Here is a 27,470-nt window from a genome sequence, read left to right on the forward strand (position 1 = left end):
TTGATGCGCGGAGTGCAGGCTCTGCAATGGTTTAGACGGTCGCCTCAGCGGCTAGAGGGAGATTTCACCATGCAGGAGGCCAATCAGTTTGAGACAGCGGACACTCTGAGTCGGAACATGGCGGCACTGCTTGAGGAGATTCGAGGATTTAGAGCAGACATAGGGAGGAGGCTGGACTCCCTTGATAAAAAGGTGGTTGACTTGGAGGACCGCGTCCAGGCCCTGGAAGCTAACCAATCTTCGTCTGACCTTTTTGAGACCCAGTTTGATATGCGGCTGGCGGACTTAGAGAGGAGGGAGGAGAAGATTATGCTCAAGCTGGACGATTTGGAGAATCGGGAGCGACGCTCCAACTTGAGAGGTCTTGGTATTCCAGAGCAGGAGGGGGAGACGCAGGCGGATATAGTGAGAAAGCTTAAGGAAATTGTCAACTCACTGTTTGGTGGGGAAAATACCAGCGTCCCCACCATTGACAGGGCTCACAGAGCGGGCGGGAGCGCAGGAGGCCCCCGCTCAGTCCTGGTGAAGTTTCATTACTTTGGGGAGAAAACCAAGATCCTGGAGTTGGCTCGTCAAAGTGGTCCTTTTGAATGGAACGGAGCTAAGACTTTTATATATCAGGACCTCTCAGCCTTTACGCTTGCCCGCCGAAGACTTTGCAGGCCACTGACGACATGGTTGCAAGCCCAAGGGGGTGCGCTACAGATGGGGTCACCCGTTCTCGCTCTCTTTCGAATTCAACTGTGACGAGTACTCCCTTTCCTCCGAATCGGATATACAGAGTGTGATGGGGGAGCTGCTTGGAGACCTTCCTGTGGGACATGTTCAGCTGAGGAAAGGCTCTGAAAGTAGCCCTCAGAGGGGTCCCTCGGAGGCCTCGGGACGGCGATGAGTCCGAGGGCATAGGAAGTATAGAAAGATGAATCGGCCCTCCCCGGGACAGTCAACTTCTTGAGGCAGAGACAGGGAACTAATCGATGGGCGTGATGGCATGTCCTTGGAACTTGACTGAGGGGGGTTGGGTCATCTTGGAGTTAATGATTGCATGTCAGTTTAAAATTCTGATTGTCCTCTTAACTATTGGTACCTTTATTGCAGGGGGGGCTCAGAACATTGTGCTGTTACGAGGGGGTTTCCGCCCAGGTGAGGGCGATCCAGGGTGGTTTGGGGACTCGGCGGTTGGATGTCGAAGTCCTTTCAGGCGCTCACAAATTGGGAGGGGTGGGGTAGGGTTGGATTTGTTGGAGAGGTGGGGTGTAGAGCTACCAGTTTTGTATGGTTCAATGGCTTCTTCTTTGGTTGTCCTATGCGCACAGGGGATATGGAGCTGGGGTCGCGAGAAGCCCCCCCCCTCGGAGGGTGGTCGCGTTAACTGACTTTTCCAATGGGTGATTCGGTTCAATACCTGTCGGTGGGATCCCTGAACGGACTGGGATTAAATTCTCCGGCCAAGAGGTCTTTGGTGTTGAGGGAATTTGTAAGACTTAAACTTCACTTTCTTTTTCTGCAGGAGTCTCACTGGGTAAGGGGGAAGGAGCCTGCCCTAAAGTCCAAGGCTGTCCAACAGGTGTTTCGATCCTCATACGGGTCTAAAAAGCGAGGGGTTATCCTTTCGGTTTCTCCTAATGCTCATTTTTGCCCGAGAGCCCATATAGTTGACCCAGACGGGCGCTACATCATGGTTAAGGGAGATGTGAAGGGACGGGACTTCACTTTTGTGAGGGTGTATGCCCCGAATGAAGGGCAGGACACTTTTTGGCAGATGATGGGGGGGAAATTGGAGAATTTGCAGAGGGTGCTTTGGTGGTCGGGGTGAGATTTCAATATGGTTCTGGATCCGAGCAAAGACAGAGAATCCTCCAAGCCCTGCCCAGATCTCAGGTCTCAGTTTAAGTGTGCAGAGTTATTCCACCGGGTCAATGAGGAGCTGTCTGGTGGATGCACACCCCGTTGGGAGTAATCGAGATCCCCTCTACACTTATTTTTCCATGGTGCACCAATCATTCTCCAGGATTGACTACGTGCTTGTAGACTCATCCATCCATGACTTAATTTCTGAATTTAAAGTGGAGACTGTCCCCTGGTCTGACCACGATCTTGTTAGTTACATTAGGTGTTCCATTGTTGGCCCGAAGTAAATCAAGATGGGTCTGTAACGATTCCCTGCTAATGGATGGGGAGATGAGGAAGTCCCTCTTGGCCTCTATCACTGAATATTTTTTGTTAAACGACACTGGGGAAGTGGAATTTAAAAATGTCTGGGATGCGTTCAAGGCCACGATGAGGTGTCCTGATAGAGATGGGAGCTAGGAGGAAGAGAGAAAGGACTAGAGAAGAGCTTAAGTTGAGGGAGCAGGTGTCTGCCATCCAGCCAGGGGGTAAGTTGAAGTCGCAGATGGGTCCAGGCAAGCGTGAGAAACTCCAAAATCTTAGGGCGAGGTTGTCCGCCCTCCTTGTAGGCCAGACTGAGCGAAAACTTGCATTCCTAAAGCAGCGCTACATGGAGAAGGGTGAGAGAGCAGACAAGATTTTGGCCTGGAGGTTGAGGGAGCTTCGTAAAAGTAGGCGAGTCAACTTTATTTCCAATCAGGAGGGTGAGAAGTTTTTGGGGGATGAGCAAATAGCGGAGCAGTTCAGGCATTACTATGGAAATCTCTATACCTCTGAATATACTGGGGATGGGGCCTAGGTGGACCGGTTCTTTGACTCTCTCCCAATACCGCATCTTGCTCAAGAGAGTTCGGCCTCCCTGGAGCTTCCCATCTCTTCTCAGGAGGTGATTGACAGGTTCACTGTCCGATTCTTTAAGGTATTCCGATCTGCACTGGCTCCCTTTTTAGCTAAGGTATTTAATGCTGCCCTTGATACGGGTTGTGTCCCCCCCCCCCCCCCCTGCTCTAATTGTGGTCATTCCGAAGGAAGGGAAAGACACTTCCCTGTGCCAGTCATACACACCCATTTCCCTCCTTAACACTGATAAGATATTAGCCAAGCTGTTGCCGACTAGGCTCTCCAGGTTCCTTCCTTCGTTGGTCCATGGGGATCAGGTCGGTTTCATCCCAGGGTGTCAGGGCTCTGATAACATTTGGAAAACGTTGGGTCTTATGCATGAGGTGTCCCTGCGGGAGTCTGAGGCTTACCTCCTCTCGCTGGACTCTGAAAAGGCCTTTGACCGCGTGGAGTGGCCATATATGGGAAAAGTGCTCCATAAAATGGGGTTTGATGACCGATTTTGTGGGTGGGTTTCGGCCCTGTATAATGGTCCCAAGGCACGGGTGTTAGTTAATGGTAGTACCTCTCGGAGCTTTTCGCTATCCAGAGGAACTCGCCAGGGATGCCCTCTTCCCCCCTTTTGTATGCTTTGGCAATGGAGCCTTTTTCCACTGCGATTAGAGGCGACGTGGGAATCACAGGGGTACGGTGTGGGGATTGTGAATTCAAGCTGTCTCTCTTCGCATATGATATCTTGTTGTATCTAACTGGGCTTCACGATTCTCTCTGGCAGGTTGCTAGACTTAATTCGGTGTTTCGGGGCGTTCTCAGGGCTAAAGATCAATGTGTCCAAATCCTGCATTATGCCGATGGGTCTGGTAGACGGGGAGATTGGCGGAATGACAGAAGTTCTTGGGATGAGGGTTGAGAGTGTTAGTACTAAATACCTGGGAACCAACATACCTTGGGATCTGGGGAAGATCTATGAGCTGAATTATCTCCCCCTACAGGCCCAGATCTTCAGGGATTTGGATAGATGGGCTCCACTCACCCTTTCTTGGTTTGGACGTATGACCTCTGTGAAAATGAATATCCTCCCCCGGCTTCTCTCTATTTTCGTCTCTCCCTTGTATCATACCGAATTCTTTCTTTGACTCTCTCCGTCTGCGCCTTCTACGTTTTGTTTGGGGAGGCAAGAGGGCCAGAGTGAGATACGGCACCTTGACTCTTCCAAAGGCGTATGGAGGTTTTGGCTTTCCCGACTGTAAACAATACTACAAGCAGCTCGGGTGCAGGTTTTGTTGGAACACCTCAGGGATGACCTTAGAACGTATTGGACATATGTAGAGGATGTGCAGGTTCATCCTTATAAGGTCAGGGACTTGCTCTGGCACCCTTCAGGCGCTTTACCAGTGATGGCCAAATCCCATGCAATACTTTCGGTTCTCTGGGCACTGTGGAAGCCGAATAGAGTTAACAGGTTCCTCTCTTCGTGGCCTTCCCCACTGTCGTCCTTGTGGGGCCCCCACTAAATCTGGGGACTAGAGGATTTCGAGGGACTGAGTTGTGGTCGGACCTGGGGCTGGAGAGGGCTGCGCAATGGTTTAATCAGGGATGTTTTGTTGACTTCGCCCAGGTCTTGGAGGTTTTCCCAGAGAAGGCAATCTCAATTTTCGATTATCTACGAGTTAAGGGCATTCTTACTCCGAAGGATTGGGTGGTCCCCCTCTCCCGTCCTCTAACTCCCTTTGAGAAAATCTTTGTGGAGGCCAGATCCGGGAAGGGATCTCTCTCTAAAATGTATAATGTTCTCATTACTGCAGTCTTAGGGGGCAGACAAGCCTTTAAACGGGTGTGGGAGGAGAGGTTGGGGGGGCCCTCGACGAGCATTCTTAGGAGTGTGTTTTTCGGGCTATTTACAAGGGGCGGCTGTATACTGCAGCCATGGAGCATAACTTTAAGATTCTCCATTCCTGGCATCGACCCCCCCCCGCCACCCTGTCCAAGATGTTTCCCAATGTTTCTCCCATGTGTCCCAGGGCTTGCTCTGGCCGAGGTACGTGGTTCCATATGTGGTGGGAGTGTCCAATTATTCAGGTATTTTGGGCGGAGCTGCTCAGCTGGATTAAGAGTATTCTGGGAACATGTCCCTCCCTACATCCCATGGAGATCCTTCTAGGTGTCCCCAAGCCTGAGAGTGAGGTGCTGCCCTTCTCTACAGTCTACAGTGACGTGTGCTATGTTGAGGGCGGGAAGAATGGCCCTAGCACAGAAATGGAAAAGTTCTCATGCTCCAACGAAAACAGAGTGGCTAAATAATCTTTTGGCAATCTTTACGTATGAGAAACTTGCGACGATAGCCAATGACAATATGTCCTCTTTTTTACAGGAATTGATGTCTGTGCTGTTAAGTGCGGAATGTGAAGCCCTAAGGCTCTAATTTATTCAAACTGTGTTTTGGATTCAAGGGCAAGAGGGGGTGGTCTGTGGTTCAATGTGCCCCGTTCAGATGAGTGTTTCCTTGGGTCCCTACCGATGGGGATTGGTTGTGGAAAAGTCTTAATTGTTCAATTTCTTTTGCTCAAGTTTTTGTGTATTGCTCATTGAACCTTATGCAGCTTTCTGTTTGGGGGGAGGGGGGCTGGGGGAAGGAGGGAGGAGTGGGGAACACAATGGTTTATTTGTTAGTTTTGTTTTGGAAGTCGAAATGCTTAATAAACACAAAGTGGAAAAAAAGTAGTGAGGGTAACATAAAAAATGTTACATGAGAATTTAGGATAAGGGGCTACTAGGTAACCCCCCAGCACCACATAAGATGGTGTGTGCTTGACCTACAAAGAGGAAAGGTAAGTAAAGTCAATTTCACTTTACTATTTTTGGGAACAGTAGTTCACACAAGAAAAGATATTGTTAGGGAGAAACCTGTGCAGTTCCCTTAGGGACCACTGCAAAAAGTTTTAAGTCTACAGGAGTTAGCAGTAAACCCAATTGGTAGCCGTCTGCACCACTCAGATTTACCTGGTAGCTGTGGCTGAGCAGTCCGACTTCCCTCAAGAAGAGTTAGGCAGTATATAGAGTATACACAATAGGGCTAAAAATACAGTAGCACAGGCAAACACTGACCAGAGCTTTGGTATAAAAGTATATAATTATTTATTTAAAAACACACTTGTAAAAAATACACTGGCACTAATATGTCAAGCAAGTTCAAACAGTCACTAGAAATATATACACCTCCCTAATTAATTATTTGACAAGTCTAGGTGAAGACACCACTTATTTAGCAAAACAGAGGTGAGCGCATAACCATAGATGGCACTCCAATAATTTGTTTAAAAAGGGAGAGAAAAGGCAGAATAAGAACATCGCACAGTACCAACCCTTTTTAGAAACCACAGCAAGTCAAGAAAGGCAGGGTCTACTGTAGAGCAAAAAGTTCATAGGCCAGGCCCACTCTTGGAGAGAGCAAGGCAGAATGTGCCCAAGATCACACAGTGGAAATGCACTCAGTCTTTGCAGGAAAGTCAAAAAGAGGTTGTATCAAGTTAAAAAGGTAATGTTAACAGGTCAGAGGTCACCCCAGGATAGAGAGTCAAGGATTTACGGGACATCTTGGGAAGGCTGTTGCAAGGGAGACCAGGCGGGACATGTTAGGGAGAATTCTCTTTAGGCTAAATTTCCTAACCTAGTGAGTCCCCCAGCAGCCTTGCTGGATTTCTGGAGTTTGTTTTTTCCTCCTGCCAAGAGTGAGACTCTTTTTCTCCCACTCTTGGACATGATTTATGGTGTTCCTTTGACTGCTTATGTGTTTTATGGGCTATGGGGTCCTTTACTCCATAGGGTCTCATGTGTTTTACTATGTGTGTTACACAGCACCCTTCCTGCAGTAACACAGGGGTGTCATAGTGACACCCCACCATAGACTCCATACCCTGGGACTGACTACTGTCTCCCAGGGCATGTAAAGTCACCATTGGCTTTACTAGTCCCAAATTATTAACAGAAACCAGTACAAACCATGATATTGTGGACATACTGGTCGGGGCAATTCGATTGCCCCGGGGTCTGTTAGTCGAGGGGGCAAGTCTCCGTCCCCCCTGATCGAGTTTTGGCTGGTGGCAGTGGAAAGTACTTTTTATATTCGACCGCAAATATTTTCCTATGGGATTCTCCCATTGTTTGAGGCTACCAACTTTAATTATTTAATTCTCATAGCCTTGAACATACCGCCGGTTTATTTAATTAATATTAATTCTCCGGTTGGTATTTTTTGCCAAGACTCTATTCTAAAATGGCGTTTGTGTTCTCTTCTGTGACTCCAACCCAAGTCGAGCCCTTTGTTCCACTTTTTGGCAGGCTTCTCCACAGAAGCCTCAAAAAGTGGTGCCACTCTGTCTGGGTACCACAGGGGGCGTGGGAGGGGGTTTAGGCACCCTGGACTGAGTTCCCTTGGTAACTCAAGTCGCACTCGTGTGTGATTGGCCCAAGTGGTGAGCCGGCCGGCTCACCACTTAGCATGTTTGATTGACAGCTAGGCTGAGTGAATGGGAGTATGCTGCATAAAAGCAGGGCTTTGAGGACTGGAACTTCAGAAGTCTCCACAGGACCTGAGAATCCGACGAGGGAGAAGCTGAGCCGACCTACCACGACGACACCACCGGTGGAGCCCTGCAGAACCGACTCACCACTTCCCGACGACAGAGAAGATCTCCCGGCTGGAGAGGCTTCTTCCCCTGACTGGTGGGCAGAACCAGTTTACCTTCTTTTCTTCGCACCCCAGATCGGTTTGTGGTCGAACTGCCCATGCCAAGCACCCCGGTGGCCGGATAGCCACTCGCCACTGAACCGCGAATCAACGGACCGCTCCGTGTACGTGAGAAACTCTGCGGCTGGTTTCTTCTTTGGCAGTGCAACAGACTCCTGTCTTCCTCCACGACGAGATACTTTCTTCCCCCGGACGAAACACTGACTTGCATCCGCTGCCAGGAACAACTGCCCCCGCTGGAGCCTTCTCACCACTTTAAGGTACCGTGTCCGCCAGGCCTCCCTTTCTAAAGATTGCTACAAGGTAATAATAACTCCTTAAACCTTCTGGACTGGGCTGGCCGCCTTGACCCTCTAACTGGTCCCTTTCCTTGGTGCAACTCATTTTTGAACCATTACAAGACTTTTTGTTCACTGCAACCGTGTGACCTTGGACACATTTCGTTTCGATCCTCGCAAAGCGGATCCAGCCTACTGACTCTGAATTCATGGTTTTACCTTGCCTTCCTCTCTTGTTATGTTCTTATAAAAGTGTTGGGACCTGTTTCAACTTGTTCTCTGCTTTTCTCTCCCTTGTTAAAACAAACTATTAGAGTGCCATCTACGTTAAGCGCTCACCTCTGTCTGAAAATAAGTGGGGCTTTACTTAAGGCTTGTCTAATTCTTTTAAGGGAGTGTATATCTTTTAGTGACCGTGTTTTTGAATTGCTTACTATTAGTGCCTGTGTGTTTCTCTAGATGTGGTTTTAAATAAATAATTATATCTTTTACACCAAGCCCTGGTCAGTGTTTACTTGTTCTATTGTGTACTCTTGACCTATTGTGAATACTCTGTATGCTGCCTAACTCTTCTTGAGGGAACTCTGACTGCTCAGCCACAGCTACCAACTAAATCTGTCTGGTACCGACTGCTACCAAGTGGGTTTACTGCTAAACACTTGTAGTCTCAAATCTTTTGCAGTGGTCCCAGAGGGAACTGCACAGGTTTCTGTCTAACAGGACACAGTACCTGAAATGGTGAGAAAGCTCCAGCGGGGGCAGTTGTTCCTGACAGCGGGTGCAAGTCGGGGCTTCGTCCGGGGGAAGAGAAGATCTCGACGTGGAGGAAAGCTGGAGGTTGTTGCGCCGCCAGGGAAGAAACCAGCCGCAGAGTTTCCCGGTTAAAAGGTACTACCCTTTTATTCGCGGTAGTGGTGAAGCGTGGCTATCCGGCCGCCGGGGTGCTTGGCACAGGCGATTCGACCATGAGACGATCCAGGAAGGCGAAAGAAAGGCGAACTGGTTGGTCCCACCAGCTCAAAGGGAAGAAGACTCTCCTGGAAGAAGATCTTCTCTTTCGTCGGGAAAGTGGTGAGTTTCGTACAGCAGGGCTCCACCGGTGGTGTCGTCGTTGTAGATGGCTCAGCTTCTCCCCTCTTCGGATTCTTTAGGTCCTGTGCCGACTTCTGAAGTTCCAGTCCCAAAAGCCCTGCTTTTATGCAGAAAACCCCCATTCATCAGCCTAGCTGTCAATCAAACATGCTAAGTGGTGAGCCGGGCGGCTCACCACTAGGCCAATCACACAAGTGTGCGACTTGAGTTGCCAAGGCAACTCAGTCCAGGGTACCTATTTCCCCCCCTCCCGCACATCATGTAGACCCAGACAGAGTGGCACCACTTTTGGGGGCTTCTGTGCAGAAGCCCGCCAAAAGTGGAACAAAGGGCTCGACTTGGGTTAGGATTTCAGAGGCGAACACAAATGCCATTTTAAAACTGAGTCCTGGCAAAAAGACCCAACCGGGGAATAAATATTAAATAAATAACCCAGCGGTATCTTTAACATTGCACCAAAAAGTGGTGCGTTTAAAATGAATGGGAAAATCCCATAGGAAATATTCTGGTGGAATATTTTGCGTGGTATCCACTGCCACCAGCCAGAAACTCGACAAGGGGGGACTGGACAGTGCCCCCTTGGAAAACAGACCCAGGGGCAATCGAATTACCCCTACCAGTACTACCACAATATGATGGTTTGTACTGCTTCTGTTCACAATTTAAGACTAGTAAAGCCAATGGTGACTTTACATGCCCTGGGAGACAGTAGTCAGTCCCAGGGTATGGAGTCTGTTTGGGGGTCACTATGACACCCCTGTGTTACTGCACTGAGGGTGCTGTGTAACACACATACCAAAAACACATGAAGCCCTATGGAGTAAAAGACCCCATAGCCCATAAAACACATTACATAGTCAAAGGGCATTCTCAAATCATGCCTAAGAGTGGGAGAAAGAGTCTCACTCTTAGCAGGAGAAAAAAAATAAACCCCAAAAATCTAGCAAAGCTGCTGAGGGACTCACTAGGTTTGGGAAATTAGCCTTAACAGAGAATTCTCCCTAACAGGTATTTAAACCTTATGAGAAATGTAATAGGATTTCTGTGACACTGCACTGAAGGTAGAATCCTATGGAGTTTGTCAGACTCCAAAAAGGGAGGAAACACATAATCCAAATCGGGTCAAAACACATGAGAGAGTGAGAAAAAGGTCTCGCTCCACGGTTAAAATGAAAAAGTCCTATAAAGTACAGCAGAAGAGCTGCATGTCTCCAAGGTTGAAGGGAATTCGCACAGAAATTAGTATTCTCCTCAACAACCACCAAGCAACCTCTTAACCCAGGCTTTTAATGCGCGAAGATGATGAATAACTGTGGTTAGTTGTCCGCTACATTTTAATTCGGTACCCGTCAATATATCTGCAATATTAGAGTGGTTAATTTCAGAGTGGACCATAATAACGAAAAGCACAGCAAACATTAATTAAATAAAACAAGGGTTGTGGGGCAAAGGGGTTAAAATGGTTCGGGATGGGTTGGGGTGGCTTGGAAGTGGGACACCCAAAATTAAAAAAAACAGCTAAATAAACGGTGGTTTGTCTGCGATGAAATTTACCACTCTAATTGTGGTCGGTTAAATCACATATAACCTGTAATTCCTATGGACTGTAAGTGCTATATCTAATTACTTGGCTTCCCTTTCAGGTATGGTTAGAGGTGAATTGATTATTCTTCACTGACTGTATATGTTTTACATTATTAGTTTTGTGTGATATTATCTGTCAAGTCATTTTATAGTGTGTTCTTTGACCGGTCCAAGTGTAATCCTTGAGTGCTCATTGTGTGGACTCATTGTGGACCCCTGACCCCACTCACCACTCCAGAGATTAAGCCTTGACCACTCTCCATGCTACCTTGATATGTATGGCTAAACTCCTAGTTTCCCCTGTTCACTATAAACTAGACTGCCCTCCTAAACCCTGTCCACCAGCCCAGACATTAAAAATCCATCTTAACAACTGGGAGCACTGTCTTCATCCCTATTTCCAGTGAGATGTCCCCAGGGAGAGTTGCAGGTTTTAGGATTCTCCTGGTTGGGTGCAACTACAAGATGCGCTCCCTGTCAAAGAAATGTGGATTCCAACAATGCAGACACCTCCAGGACGCTTCACAGTATGGAGGAAGTTGAGTTTCAGCGACGATCACAGTTTGCAGGTGACAGGAGTCCTTCCAATCATTTTGTATTATTGAAAGGAACTTGGGGTTGGTCACCCTAGGTTACCTGGGGGCAACCAGACGTGGACTCCCTGCTCACTGTGCTTAGAGAGGCTCAGCTTCACCTGACTGATGATGCCCAACAAGGCTGAAACACGTGTATGGGGTTGCTGATGGTACTCTTGTTCAGAGAGGAATTGCCATAGCATTTCGGTGCTGGACTGCCCTTGTGGGTGGGACAAAGACTGATATGCAAATGAATATTTCCCATCTGTGAAGGTACAGTGAGCAAAAAGCAGTGGCTGCGAACTCTCAATGTGGTTAATAACCACTGAACAGGTTATCATGCCTTGTTTCTTTCGAGAGAGGGGCGCCTGCTACCTTTTTTGCACCTTTTTTGTCCTTCCGATCATAGTTACAAAAGCTGCTGCAGGCCAGGTTCTCTTGAAGATAGGAAACTGTAATATTTGGCCAAGGCGACTTGAGCCACAAGCTGGCTACCACCAAATCTCTGGGCTTGAACGTGGAACGGCTAAAGTTCTAGCGAGGTGCCCATGAGGGAGCTGGCCAATCCACCGGGCAGTTCAAGGACACTTCCAAAGAGACTCAGGGGCTGGTGCAAACATTGATCGCCTCTGTAAAAATCCACTTCCTTCATCCCATGAAGTGTCCCAAGGAGCCCTGCATCATTTGATTCTGCATTTCTTCACAGACGGGGGTTACAACTTGCATTTCCACTCAACCGGAAGAAATTTCCAACTCGCAACTCCTGGGTACTTCTCACTGGAACAAATGGCAGGAAGATCTAGGCTCTTGTGACCCCCAGACGATCAACAAACACTTCTGGGATAGTCTGAGTCACAGGATAAGTAAGCATCTGTGTGCCTGTTCTCCACTCTACCCCCCAGCCTCGTCCCATTCACTGTGCTCCATATGATGACATTTGGATTAAGTCGTTTTGTCTCCGGTCTCCCTTCACCTTTTGTCGTTAAACCTGGGTCGGGAGGAGGCGTGGCTTGACAGCCATGGACTAGGCTGCTCTCCTTGTGAGATCCTGGATCCGAAAATCTATCTGGACAGGCGCATGCCTTTTGACCTTAAAAACCAACGAGAGAAGATGACTTCAACATGAAAGATAGCGGATTTCAATGCACTTTGCCGCGGGCAGAATGAGTGGACACATCAAAAGTTATGGAACTCTGATGCTCGCGACGAACACAGCGGGTCTGCAATCAAAATGGTGGCGGGCCCCAGACAAAGGAGCCCCTGAGCGTGAGGACCATGCCCGGAGAGTAAAGCGAGGTGACCAGAGACACTGGAGTCCTCGCGGATGGTGCCGACTATAGCAGGCACCAAGGAACACGCCGAGCGGGTACGCTGGGAAACCTGACAAAGCCGAGCGGTACGCTCCGGGCCACCCGCGTGACAGTAGTAGTGGTGGCTTCCCTGGAGGAGGTGAGGAGCGAGAAGCGCACCCCTGTGGAGGCGCGAGGGCAACTGCCCCGCAATGCCTGGAGCCCCCCCCATGACGGGAACATGACGAGCCAATAACCCGTGCCACATAGATGAACCCAGGAACCACAGACGGAACACACAAACGCAACATGGAGTGCGGCCGTCACGAACAATGTCAGTGTTTACTTAGAAGGAGCAGTGCATTACTTAGAAGGAGCAGCGCACCCAGAACAAAGATCCCGGCAATAATGTCAAGGGGAAACGCATCGGGCGGGAGGCACAAAAGAGAGAGCCCACCACGAGAAAAGAAAGGTGGTTGTTGAGCCCGGGGGTGCCAAGAGACTGCCGCCTGAGGGCACGTGCATCGAAGTGAAGCCACAAATATAGAGCACAAGATAATGGAACCCTGAGAAAGTGCAGATGGAGGATAGCACGAAACTGATACAATGCGCGGGGCGCAGGAATTAAGCCACAATAAAAGGTGCCCAGATAGCTAGTTGTGCTGCAGGAGGAGACCGCTAATGGAGGCACACTCCCTTTAAACAAAAGACAGGAGTAAACTAGGAGGAGGGCGAAGAAATGAGGAGCACACACCCGGTGATGAGAGCAAGGAACGCTATACAGCCAGAATAGCCGCTGTACAATAACAAGACACCGCTAGCCACGCAATAGGCCATTAGACCAGCAGAGCCAACAACAGACTCGTCTCACCCTGCCAAACGGCGCCCCGGTTCCGGAAGAATGACTAAACACATCCCAATAGCTGGCAAGCTCTATTACCTGGAGAGGAACGGTGAACGTGGGGGACACAGGAAAGGGGCTAGTGCAGACTAAGCTAAGGCCCAACATAGAACTGGAGTAGTGCTTGGACCCCCCCATACAGTTAAGAATTTGTGGGCCCGAGAGGCTGATGAGTTAGAACTGCAGCCTCGCACGGGGCGGCCTACAAACTAAGGAACAAACGCATACAGCAAGCAGCGCCACAAGGAGCTCTGTACATGAGAAGTTAAAACCGCGGACCAAAACTAAAACACTGCCACGCAATCTTGAGTTGAGGACGGGCTGAGCCGGGGACGTACAGTGCAATGGCTCTCAAAGGGGGCAAAGGAAAAGGCAAGCAGCCAACAATGTATATTTTTACCAAGCCACAACAGACCCCGAACACGCCCACACAAGCAATGGCCACCACGCCGGAAGGCTAGACTTAGCCGAGAAATGACCACCTGATCATAGCAGCCATAACTGAACTGAAATCCTCATGGGAGGCCGCGATGGCAGACCAGAAAGCGGCACTGGCAATGAAGATCGATACAGTAGGGATAGAGGTCAACTTACTTAGGCAAGATGTAAGAGCGCTGGGAGAAAGAACGAGTGGCCTGGAGGTCGCCGTGAAAATCAACACAGAGGTCAGCACTACCAACGCTAAGGAGGTCCATATATTGAAACAACAAGTGTCCAATCTGGAGAACCGAGCTGAGGAGGCCAAAGGGCGAGCAAGACGCAATAATATACGCGTGGTAGGCTTGCCGGAAGGAGGAGGAGGCCTGGATCCTACAGACTATGTGGAAAATATGCTCATCCAAGAAATTGGAGCAAGCAAACTCTCCCAGGGATTTGCAATTGAACGAGCGCACAGGGCCCTGATGAGGAGGCCTCAACCTGGGGCCCCACCCCGCGCAATCATAGCAAAGATATTGAATTAGAGACAGGGAAAAGATCCTGGAATTCTTCCGGAAAGGTGCAACAAATAACACGGGGGCGTCGGAGATGGTCACTGCATACCCGGATTATACTATCTTGGTACATTGACAACGGTACAGCTATGTGGCGATGAAAAGATGATTGTGGACAACTGGATTCAAATACATGCTTTTGTATCCTGCAAAACTTAAGGTCTTATACAAAGGCAAAGCACACTTCTTAGACACCCCGGAGGAGGCGGCAGACTGGCTGGACGCCCAGGGCTTCACTGAGTCTGGAGACGGTCAAGAAGGACAGGATAAGTGACCCGGCGCCATACTTCAAATTGTGGGGGGACGGGTGAAGTTTTAATGGAGAGATCAGAAATGGGGGCAAGGTGCGCGTTAGAAAAGTGCTGATTTAATCAACCGATATGCTTAATAGGTGGACTTGTTGGACTGGAATATAGAAATGTAAAAGGAAGCGATGAGCTACAAATGCGCTGCAAGCGATGACCAATCTAGGAGACACCGGATGTAGACTACCTATCCCCATTAGGCAGAGTAGTTGAAGCGCCAGTAGGGCGACATCTCCCTGCTGTGCCTAGAGTACAGGCGCGAGAGCCAAGAAAAGGGCTAGATGCAGGGGTCCTGAGATCCAGGGATGGAGCTGGGCATCAGTTGGGAGGGCGGGGGGGGGGCGTTGGGAGTTGAAGATTAAGTTGTGATTGGGAAGGGAGGGGGAAAGGGGGGAGGTTTGGGAAGTTGTAGTGTTTATAGTTAGGGGAAGTTTAAGTTTGGGAACGAGCTTACACACATTTGCAGTAGCACTCTGGGTAGGGGCTGGGAAGATACTGGAGGGGGGCGGGAAGTGGCTGGAATATAAGGGACCTTAAGGTAGTCTCTTGGAATGTCAGGGGGCTCAACAGCTACCTAAAAAGGAATAAGGTCATGATGTACTTGAGAAGGCAGAAAATAGACCTAGCTCTCCTGCAGGAGACGCACCTCACAAAAGAGAAATTGGAGGTGATCCAGAAGAAATGGAAGGGAACGGTCATTGGGGCAACATATTCGGCATATGCCAGGGGGGGTGATCACATGGGTAGCACCGCAAGTCCCATTTCAATTACTACAGTCCACAGTTGATGCGGACGGGAGGATGGTGGCGATACAGGGGCTGGTGGAAAATAAAGAAATTTGCATAATAAACACACATGCCCCGAATCAGGACACAGTGACATACTTCAAGACCCTATACAATAAATTGAGCTTGTATATGGGGGGTGGGAATATGGGGTGGAGACTTTTTTTGTACATTAAACCCGAAGATAGACAGGTCGGATAATAAACAAGACAGGCCCGACAGAAAAGACACATGGAGCGTGCACCACCCACAGGACAATATTCACATTACTCTGCCCCACAAAACTTGTATACAAGATTAGACTACATATTTGCAACACAGGAAATGATAGCAGAAGTAGTACAGACAGAATACAAGGCAAGGGGCCTATCAGACGACTCGCCACTGGTCCTCATATGGCAATACCGACCCCCAAGAGCCAAGATACCAACTTGGGCTGCTGGGGGGCATACTAAGAGACCTGCAGCAGGCAGAAACCAAACTAGAGATAACCTTGAGTAAGGGAGGGGACACGAAGGAAGATGCTGAAATTATAAGCCAACTGCAACAGGAATGTACAGAACACTGGGAAAGACTATGTAATTTGAACTATAAAAAGTATGTAGAAAGGCAACACGCGGGTGGAGACAAACCGGGAAGGATGTTAGCATGATTGTACAAAAGTGAGACCCCCATACCCATGTTTTGAGCAATAATAGGGGAAGATGGGCAGGTAGCAGACACCCAAGAGGGTATTAATCGGGAGTTCTTAGAATAGTATCAGAAATTATATGGGGACAATGAAGGGAGCGATAGCCGGGAAATAACGGATACACTGGAGGACATAGGCTTGCCACGAATAAGCGCGGCGGAGCGAGAGGACCTAGATGCCCTGATAACACTAGAAGAGGTGGTAGTGCAGCTACCCACTAGTAAGACTCCAGGGGCTGATGGGCTCCCCAGTGAATTTTATAAAACGTACAAAAGCGATGTGCTTCCCCCGCTGCTAACAATGCTAAATGAGGCATATGAGACAGGAAGGCTACCAGAGTCCCTAAGAGAAGCAATTATCCTACTCCCCAAACCCAACAAGCCAGGTAAAGATTGTGGTTTGTTCAGACCGCTATCAATGTTGAATCAAGATAGCAACATACTTACAGCGGTATTGGCAAATAGAATGAAACGGATCATTAATAAACTAATACACCCAGATCAAACAGGATATGTCCCGCGCAGCAACATATCCGACAACCTTAGACGACTTCATCGGGTTATAGAATACAAAAAAGAAGACTCTGGTGAAATGGCTATTGTATTGCTAGATGCAATTAAGGCCTTTGACTCAATCAAATGGCCCTGGCTGATTGCAGCTCTGACACACTATGGGATAGGACCAGGGTATCTCAAATGGGTTAAACTACTGTATAGTGCACCGGTAGCCAGAGTAGAAACGGGAGCCATCTTCTCCGAAAGATGGCAGCTGGGCAGGGGCACTAGACAGGGATGCCTGTGGTCTCTGATGCTTTACATCCTAGCACTGGAGCCCCTGGGAATATGCTTGCGACAGCAGTACGAGGTAATAGGATTCGGAATAAAAGGGGAGCCGCACTTACTTTGACTATATGCAGATGACATGCTACTGTATTTGGGATACCCTGAGGAAAATCTCCAATATATCTTGGAGGTGATGGAGAGGTTTGCGCTGTTATCCGGAACTGCAGTGAATCCCAGAAAATCATGCATATTCCCACGAGAGGTATGTAGGAATCCCACACAACCAATTATCGGTCTTAAAATACAATGGGAGCCAAATACGTTTAGATACCTGGGAATACATATTTATCACACGGTAGAAGCGGAACATCAGCACAACACCGACAAAGCGGTACAGAAAATCGAAAATAGTATGAAGTTTTGGTCTAAGCTCCCCTTGGCAATGATGGGAAGAGGGGAGCTGCTGAAGATGGTGGTATTTCCGAGACTATTGCATTATTTTGGGAACCTACCATACCTGATACTGGGGCAATTCTTTATGAAACTACAGAGCATATGCAGGGGATTTTTATGGCATGGGACTAGGAATAGAATTGCCCTTTGGAAGTTGCAGAATACACATGATAAAGGTGGGATAAACTGCCAAACTACGAGATCTATTATCTAGCTAGTCAACTGCAATATGTGGCCAAATGGTTATCAGAAGACCCACCTCAGAATCTAGATTGTTGAGATCAGAATGTGCCCCGTTCTTCCTTAAAGAGATGATATGGCTGCCCAAATCAGAGTTGAAAGAGCGCTCAAAGATGCTGGTGCTGGGATGTGGAAGTATGGCGAAGAGCATGTCAGGCCATGGAGAACCCAACTCTGTGCTCGCCACAAATACCGCTGGTCGCACTGGCAGGAGGGGATGAGCAACTAATAAAGACAATAAGGAGGCAGTGGGAACCGGTGGGTATCGTAACAATAAGAGACATATGGCAAGAAGGGGAGATAAAGGTATTCGGGGTATTGGTGGAGGAAACGGGGTTGCATGAAGGACAATATATCACATACAACAGAATGGTACGGCGGATTAAAGAGACATGGTCGGAAGTAACACTAGACGAGCAACCTGACCCTGCCATAGAAACGATATAGCAGATGGTGGGCCTGAGATATCCAGATTATACGAACTATTGATGTCCAAAGTGGGGAAAGAGGTGGCAAAAGTAAGACATAACTGGGAAGAAGAGGTGGGCGGGCCCATGAGTGATGCGATGTGGGAGCGGGCCCAAGGGTACCATAAAGTGTCAAGGAACGCAAGGCTACAACAAATAGTTATATATAACCCACAGGGCATATATGACTCCCCAAGAAGTTGCTAGATTCAAGAACGCAAAAAGGCAGACATGTCCCAAATGTGGGGAGGAGAACGCGGCGGTGACGCACATGTTTTTGGGCATGCCCAGAAATTGGGAAATTCTGGGAAGACGTAGCTCACCGGCTAGATGAAAAGGGGATCAAAATAAATGTCTGATCAGTGTGGGGATGTTTGGTAGGAGGATTCCCTAGGCCACGCCAACCAAAACATGTGAGCAAATTAAGACTTGGCGTACATACTTGGCAAGCGTGGAATTGCCATGGGATGGAAGGCATGCAATAGACCTAGGATAGAAGTCTAGTGGAAAGACCTCCAAAAATGGACTGAAGCTGAAACGGCAGTATGGCAGGAAATGGGGTGCAGAGGAAGGGAGGATGAAGCAGAATCCCCGACGGCCTGGAAGCACCTAGTAGCCACATTATACGGGCCCACCCAGGAATGGTCGAGCGACCAGGACTCGGATGAGGACATTGGAAAAGGAACCCCTGAAGAAGGAACAGATGCAAATTAGGAAGCGGAGTAGGCTCGGATGGGGGGGGGGGGGATGGGGGGATGGGGGGGAGGGGGGGAGATGGGGGGGTAGGTAACAGACATGGATATATAAATGCACATTTTTGACATATAACGTTATGTATTGTAAGTCTGTTGTAATATTGTTTTGGTTGTAATAAAATCAATAAAAATTGTTTTAAAAAAAACCTGGGTCGGGTATCCTGCCCCTGGGTTCTTCCTGGGTCTGCAAGAGAAAACACATGTTCCTTAATAAATTGTTAAATGACTTTGAATTAGTTTGAAACCAATTACCACCTGTTGATATTCATTCATGAGTGAAATTCTCTCCACCTGCGAGTTCCCAGCACTTTTTGCTTGACTCTTGGATTTTGGTCCAGTTCTCCTGAGTGACTGGTACCCAGTTTCCACACTTATTCTTTTACTTTGGTCTTGGGAATCCTTTTTACCTCTGGTTTATTGTTTTGAAGTCATGCTTTCCCTCCATCTTTTCTGGCATCTACATTTTACTGAAATACCATACAGCACTATATGTGCAGTGTTACTGAAACCTCCTAGAGCTCCCATTGTAATGTTTCTTTATTTTCCCTTGTTTTACTCTTTCCAAGCAAGGGAATATTTGTATTCTACCTATACTTTCTTTTGTGAGATTAGCACACCCCACCTCATGTGGAATGCTGAAGGGAAACCTTGTATCCCTTTTCTCACGTCTCCAGTAACTTTTTAGTTACTGTGGCAAGTTCCACTTTTCAGACTGGTGGCTGTGTACCTTTTACACTACATTTTAATAACGTTTATTGCAGGCTGTCATCGCAGCTATGGTATGGGACACAAGGGTCACCATTGACCCAAAATGGTGGCTGTACTTTTCCAAGTCCTGAACAAGATAGCTTGTCCTTTTTAGGTCTTCTACCTACCTGGGCAGGTAACGTTCCTCTAATTCCTTTGTCTTCTCCGGGCTTCCCTTGGAAAGCCCGAAAAGGGTCTTTGAGCGACTGGCAAGACAGGAAGTGGGGAGGGTCGACTGAATCTCCCTCCACAGTCCTTTGTCCTTCAGTGTCCCTGAGAGAAACCAGTTCTGACTGGGTGACTGGCTGTCCCCGTTGGACAGCCATCCCCACGTTTTGAATGTTGCATTGGATATGATTGGTTGGTGGGCTCAGCCAGTGCTCCTGCATACATTTTAAAGTCCTAGAGCAGAAACTGAGAGTTGACCACAGGAACAGAAGAATCCAGTGAAGAATCCCGAAGGAAGAAGATGCCAGCCACTTTCAGTGACCGCAAGAGTCCACTGAGTAACTGCTGCTGTCCCAACCTTCTCTTCTGAGCGACAGGGAAGATCTGAACGAGACGTCTTCCTCCCTTGGACTGATGGGCCTAACCAGTCCCAAGGCGAACTGCATTTTGTACATTCCTGGAAGAGCTGCAACTGCCACATCTTGCAATTCACCAATACCCGTGGTCCTGTGCCACTGTTCTCACATAGTCGCCCCAAGAACAAATCCAACTGGAACTTTGTGGGCATCTTTCTTGACCTGCAGAGACTCTATCCAGCTCCGCAAAGTCCTTCATATGAGATCAGGAAAGAGAAAAGGAGATGTCTATCCCAATATCCGTCCTCCAACCGAGCCTGTAACCCCTTGCCTTCCTTGCTATGTAAAACCTAACTTTACCTACCTGCAAACCCAGAAGCGTTCCTGTTGAACTCTGCCACTTTTGAACCTTAAACACTGTATCCTGCTGTACTCCTAACCTCTGGTGGCCTAAGGCCCCTCGGAACATTGTGAGACTCTCATAAGCTAGTGTTGGACTTTTTAAAATGGGTTGAATCAGTTATTCAAAGTTAACATTTGGAAATGTTTGCATAAAGGTTTCAGATGGTTTTACTAAGGGATTTGTTACCGTGTAAGTTATTCTTAAAGTTACTATATCTATGGTATGTTACTTAAGAAACTTGCAATTGTGTTCTAATTGTGTTACTCTGTTTTAGTACTTACCTTGCAACTAGTGTGCCTTATTGTATATATTAAATTACTATTTTTATATAACTTTGTTTGTGTTTTCTTGAATAAGTGAATGCTCAGAGTTCTGTGTACCTTCCTACAGCCATCCTGTCTTCCTTGACTAAGAATGACTGCTCAACTATACCTTTGTATGGTTCAGGCCAAACCTAAGAGTTGGAACCCTGTGCATACAAGGTGGGCTTTTCTAATTTCTGTCAAAGACAGTACTTGTGTAAAATTCCCTAACACCACCACAAGCCCATTGCATCCTTTCTAAAGAGTACTCCTACTGATGAGAAACATTGTGTTGGACGCGGACCTTTTGGCACAAGGTGCCATTCATCTGAGGATTTGTGCATCTAAAATTAGGATACTGTTCTTGTGATTGGGTCCCATCATTTAGTGTATCAAACCTGCGTTCCTGCTTTGCTTAAGTTATCTGTTGAAGTAAACCTAATGATTGTATATATTTGGATTGTAGAATGTTGTGTGTTAATACTACCTGCTGGATTAATATTTCAGTGCGTTCATAAGGCATAAAATAAAGAACTATTTTCATAATGGATTGTCTAAATTGAATTGTGTGCTCTACTGTGTGAACTCAACTCATTCAGGGCTCCTGGCCCTACTCATGCTTTCCTGAGACTAAGACTTGACTGATCACCCACCTACCTCGATTGGGTGTTAGCTAACTACTTAGAACTTCTGGTTCATTACAACTATGGCGGTCTCCTAAAATCTTTCCACCAGGCCAGATTGTAGAAATCCATGTTAAGTTTTCAGAACGCTTGCTTGCTGGGGAGATGATGAAGTATGAGGGCTAAAGGCAAAATGTCATGGGACTGACTGAGTCACAAATTAAAACTTCTGTCCTAACACGCACTGACACTGGTCAGCTTTGAATTTTCAAATTCACTTTGTTTTGTGCAGCATGATTTAGGTACCACTGTGCTGTCACTATATGTGAAGACGAACCTACCAGATTGTGATCCTTACTTATCATTGACCATATATCTAATAATGGTTAAACTGCAGCATCAGGACAAGTATTCCGCTCAGTCACTGAATCTGATCTGTCTTTCCCATTCATTCATATGAGGAACGCCTTGTTAACCAAATAAATATCCTAATGTGCCTTATTAGGAACATATAGTTGAAGCGGGTATAAAAGTGCCCAGTTTAACCTTTGGCATCGCCTATGAGCCAGAGCAAATTAGGTCACAGACTAGGCAAATAAACACTTTGGTGAACTGGTCACTTACCTGCACACCCTTTTATTGCTCTTCACAATATGTATAGTAATTTGTTTAACCATTTGCTGTGGTCATTCCCTTATTGAAATGTGTTCTGTTTGTCACCTGAATCGCCTAAGAGTTGCTTGGAGTGATAATTTGGAGTAGTGCCTGATCTCAGTGCCTTAAAGGTCTGTGTGTGTATGGTGGAAATGCCTTGGATTTTCTCACAAGCTTTGTCTTTATATTACACAGAAGTGCTGCAACCATCAAGAAGAGAAGGACCCACTCAATCAGCCCTGTGATCTGCAAGCAGTGAGGGAACTCTTAGACCAGGGTCACTACCTATCTGTGGTGAGTAATGTGGCAATTTACTTTTATATTTTAAATGTCAATTTTTTTTTTTATTCTGCAACACGTAGACTGTAAAATAATTAACACCAAAATCAGGGGTATATGTGAATGTTTTACAAAATAAAATACTCAACTTTTCCAGCGTGGGGTCTGGCATGGATTCACATGCTCATGAATATTCCCTGTCGTCAGGCTGGGAATCTTCGATAAAGAAAAAATGTGTTTTTCATTTCTGAACTGCCCCCAGCCAATGACTGCCCTCTACCTAAACCCCTCCTCTGGCAGCCATCTTCAGATTTTTAGCACACGTTCAAGTGTTGGTCGTCCTCATGTTTAGCTCTCAAGCTTTTACTGCGTTGCATTTTTTGAAAGAGGTCCTTCAAGTCTGTGCTCGCCATGATGTCGTCATGCATCTACCTCATTCGGCTGTGCAGGCTACGGATGCGTCTGTTACAGAGGTTTGTCCTGCCACAAATACGCCCCCTCCCCCCAACCCCCACGCGAGTGCTCATCCTGCTCCCTCAAACTGTCTCAGGCATTCCAGGCACTCGGCACTCGGACACAAATAATATATAAAGCCAGAAGTTTGGGTGACTTTAATGCTAAAACACACACCAGGCTCTGGAGGGCTGCATTTGACTCTGCCCCCTCCCAGGCCTGGCTCATCCTTATGTACAAATCGCAAGAACAGAGCTAGAGAAAACCTATTTTGTAACTTTAGATTGTCTTTGCAAGGCACGCTCTTATCGACCATGGGACTTCAGCCAGAAGCTTCAGAACTGTGTACATTCTCGAAGAAGGAGTGCTATGGATGCCCATTTCTGAGGCCTGGACGGCATTCCACCGCTCGGCTGGTTGTGCTCTGCGACATCTGCTTTCATTGCTGTTAGATCATTAGGCTAGTCTTCCTGCTTCAGATGTGATGTATCTCAAACCAAAAGAAAGTGCAGAATCAGAAATGTACCTGGTAATATGTGCTCACTTTTTTCATCTCTTATTTTATCTATGAATCGCTAACCAAAACCCTTGCACTACTTCTACATAAGCACATTGCAATAAAACGATCCTTACTCAATAAGGAAGCAATAAAATAAAAATTATCAAACTAAGACAGCCTATTTATGTCTTTACTCATTTAATGCCCTTCACTGTACTGTACTGTATAAAGCATTAGCATCAGCCAGAATCTAGGGTGCATCTAAAACATCAAAAACAGGCATAACTACATGTCCTGCCCTTTCTAGCTCTGAGCATCCCTGTGACTCTCACATTCAGCAACACCCCATTCATGTGTCTGTCATGTTTGTTTGCACTGTCCAAGTCAGTCTCCCTTACTTTCCAGCATATAGTAACCCTCCAGTACCTCCCAGTCCCTAGGTGCACCCGCAGTCAGTGTCAGCAGCAACCTGTCAGTGCTTGTCATATTCTTCCCAAGTAGCATCTTGCATGGTGAATACCTGGTTGTTGAAAACTTTCTCAGCAGTCCATGGAAAACAAATGACATCCATTCTTCCCTCTGTGTGTCTTTCACATCCATCTGTTTGAACTGCTCCTTCTTTGGCACCTCTTTGTTTTTTCTTCAAATGAGCCACACGAATGTCCATGTGCTCCTGCCAACCTTCTTTTGCCGTGGGCCACCAGACCATCTGTCGGGCACTGAAATGCATGGTCTTGCCCTTTCTCTGCATTGATAAGCTGCATCATTTGTTCATCCTCCCCTTTCCAAATGGCAAAGAAGCGCTCACATTTCCTATGATCCTGCTTCTTGCTCTTCTGTAGGATAATCTCCACTACATGACACTCCTTTTCTGAGGATGCCATTAGTTGTGGCTGTGGGTCATTGTCAGGTGCCCTGGGACACACTCGCTCAGGTGCAGTTATCTTCTTTCTTCCTAGAGCCAACACCACTGATTGTGATTCACCATACTGTGCTCTCCCCCCCCCACCCTCCAACACTATTAAGTCACCCTGGTGACCTAAGTGGGTACTAAGTGGCTGTTGGGCTGTGTTTGGGCTGCCCTGACCTAACTCCGAGACTCTACTTTTCAAAAACCTGCAGCGCCATCTGTAAGAGGAAGACTGCAGCGAAACGTGGCAAGCAGACTGTTTAACTCTAAAAGTAATTACATGATCTTTTTGTACACTCTTCCAACAAAAGTGGACTTTTTCTTGTGGAACACTATTACAGGCTTTGCTTATGTCCTTTGCTAACGGCCAATGACTTTGTCACTTATTTTTTTTCTGTTTTTTCCAGCGTTTCTTGTTACGTGTACGATGCTATTTGGCCCGCCCCCTTTTTCCGACGCCTGCAACCCATTATAAGGCCATTACCCACCTGTGTGGGTACTAAGTGGCTGTTGGGCGGTAAGGCTTGGGCGTGCGGCGGCGCTATTTCATGATTTTTCATATTTGTTTACTTTCATCAGGTATATACTTTAGTTTGGTTGATTTGTTCAAGAGGTATTTGTGATAACTAGGGTGCCTTGTGTATAGAACTCCAACCTTAACCTATGAGAGCGGGGCTATTACTGTTGACATGGATTTAATTTAATGTAAAAGACGAAGCAGAATATTGCTGTGATTTTGTTAGTAGACTTACACCTAGATTATGGTGCGGTCTCTACGGAGTGGAAAACTAGTTAAATCCCCTGCTGCTCAAAAAAAGCCATCTATATTGTCAAATTTGAATGATAGTGACAGTCTTGAGGACACATATGGAATGAGTACAAAGTCTACCTCAACATTTAAAAAAAAAAAAAAAACTTATTTATTAAGAGCAGCTTCATAGCAAGACCATTTACATAAACATTGCGTTGTGGTCAAAACATAGTTCTGTTACATATATGCATATATCATCATACAGGCAAATATCGCAAATTAAGGTGAGGCTATGGGTGTTACATAGTCGGGCATTAAATTACATAAATATAGGCGCAACAGTGTCCATATATCCTTGGGGCGGCAGGGTCTCAGGACCAACAATGTAAAGAGTTCCTGATCATCCTTTACCATACATAAGTCTTTCAGAAAGCTAGCTCGGGTTGGTGCAGTTGCGGATTTCCAACATTTCAGGATACATCGTTTGGCAACAATACATGAAATATTAAAAAGTCGCCTTGTGGTTTCCTTCACTTTACCGATGTCAACAAACAAGTACTTCAAGGGGGCCAGGGTAGCCGGGATTGCCATTATTTCCTCAAGGAGCCCCGCTACTTCCCACCAGAATTCCACAATTAAGGGGCAGGACTTATACATATATGTTCCAGCATTAGGGGCATTACATTTTGGACAGGACCCTGTACAGTTTTCTACAAATTTGACTAGTTTAGCAGGGGCATAGTGCAATTGATTAAGGATTTTAAATTGTATCAGCCGGAGGCTGGCCCCCTCCCACCGCCTGGACAAAGTCTGTAAGTTCACAGAAAGTGCCATCAGGGAACTTGTCCCGCATCTTGAAGAGCCCATTGGGGTCCCATGCATGTTGGAGGGCCCCGTCGAAGGTCGGGGAGATGCCAGGGAAATTCCACAAGGGAACCTCCGGATCGTAAGGAGTCTCCAGGCCAATCCTTTTATAGATCCTAGACCAGGCCTGAGTGGTGGAACGTACCGGGTCAAATGGACATGTGTCTTTGTAGGTGGAGTTGAAAATAACAGACCGTATATCGTTGGGACAGGCAGCGTGTTTTTCAAGGAGTACATGTGGAGCCGTGTTCTCAGGGTCGAACCAGTACTTCGCAAATTGTGCCTGTGCAGCTAAATAATAAAATTCGAAGTCTGGGGCCGCAATACTGCCCTGTGCGTATGGTTCCACCATCTTAGCCCAGCCCAGCCTAGCCGTCTTCCCATACCAAATAAAGGAGGATGTCAGTGATTTAAGTTTCATAAAAAAGGGTTTACCGGGCCAAATCGGGATGTTGTTGAAATAGTATAGAAGTTTAGGCAGGACCACCGTTTTAAGTAGCGCCACTCGACCGTATAAGGACAATGGAAGATTAGCCCACAACTGGAACTTGGTCATTAGGATTTTGTGTATAGTGTTTTTGTCCCTGGTAACCATGATTCCCAAGTAGCGTACCTGAGTAGGAGCGGGCTTAAATCCCCTTATCTCGGATAGGTCTACAGTGTTCGGGGTCAGAGGAAATATTTCAGACTTCGGGAAGTTGATTTTGTATCCCGAATAATCCGAGATTTCATGTAAGTCTGACCTTATATGTTCCACATTCTCCTGTGGGTTCCGGACATTCAGCAGGGTATCGTCCGCGTATAGTGATATGATCTGTGGGGGGCCGGTCATCCTAAGACTTCTATGTGCGTGGTTCTTACGAATATATTCAGCCATTGGTTCTATAGTAAGTGCAAAAAGGATAGGTAAGAATGGACAGCCCTGTCTAGTTCCCCTGTGTAGCAAGAATGTGGAAGATAAGGTTTTATTAGTTATTACTTTGGCAGATGGCTGAGTATACAATAGTCGCACACATTTAATGAAGTAGTGACTGAGACCAAATCGCTCAAGCACCAGAAAGAGGTATGTCCAGGAGACGGAATCGAAGGCCTTTTCGGTGTCTAATGTCACAATCGCCGCCGGGTCGATCTGTGCCATCACGCCAAACAGACGCCTCATGTTCAGGGCTGTGGATCTCGTGGGAATAAATCCAGCCTGGTCCGGGTGTACCAAGATTGACATGTACAGCAGGAGTCTGGTGGCTAGTACTTTAGCGAAAATCTTTGCATCAGTATTTATTAAGGAAAGGGGTCTGTAGGAGGCCATGTCTTGTGCCGGTCTACGGGGTTTCAGGAGGACCGTGATAATTGCTTCACGCATTGACTCTGGAAGGACACCCCTGTCCATAGCTTCCTCCCACACCTTCAACAATAAGGGGGCTAGTTTGTCCTGAAATTCCTTATATAATTCGGAGCCCAGGCCTACCGACCCGGGGGCCCGACCACCGGACAGGGATTTAATAGCTGCGACAAGTTCCTCGACTGTAATAGGTTGATCCAGTATGCTGCGTGTCTCGGGGGTTAATGTTGGGAGGTCTGGGTCATCTAGGTACCTGAATGTGTCTTCCTTGGTTTTTACATCATGATTGGAGTATAAAGAGGTGCAGAAGTCGGCGAATGTGGAGTTGATGTCCTGTTCTTTATTAACCATTACCCCAACCAGTGTCTGTATGCTGGCAATCGGATTGTGATGTGTATCGGCTCTAAGCATATTAGCCAGGAATCTGCCCGCCTTATTACTCTCCCCGTACCTGCG

At 47.1% G+C, this 27,470-nt stretch overlaps 1 protein-coding gene across 4 annotated transcripts in view; it reads left to right on the plus strand.

Moving 5' to 3' along the window:
• KMT2B (lysine methyltransferase 2B) overlaps positions 1-27,470 on the plus strand; it is a 1,990,704-nt gene that overhangs the window by 923,570 nt on the left and 1,039,664 nt on the right. For all 4 annotated transcript variants that reach the window (XM_069604859.1, XM_069604860.1, XM_069604861.1 and 1 more), the window contains one exon: positions 22,115-22,213. In XM_069604859.1, coding sequence (XP_069460960.1) covers positions 22,115-22,213 — 99 coding nt within the window. The remainder of the gene's footprint in view (positions 1-22,114; positions 22,214-27,470) is intronic.

This window comes from Ambystoma mexicanum, chromosome 1p, assembly GCF_040938575.1.
Source record: "Ambystoma mexicanum isolate Mex_15411 chromosome 1p, UKY_AmexF1_1, whole genome shotgun sequence".
Taxonomy (NCBI): domain Eukaryota; kingdom Metazoa; phylum Chordata; class Amphibia; order Caudata; family Ambystomatidae; genus Ambystoma; species Ambystoma mexicanum.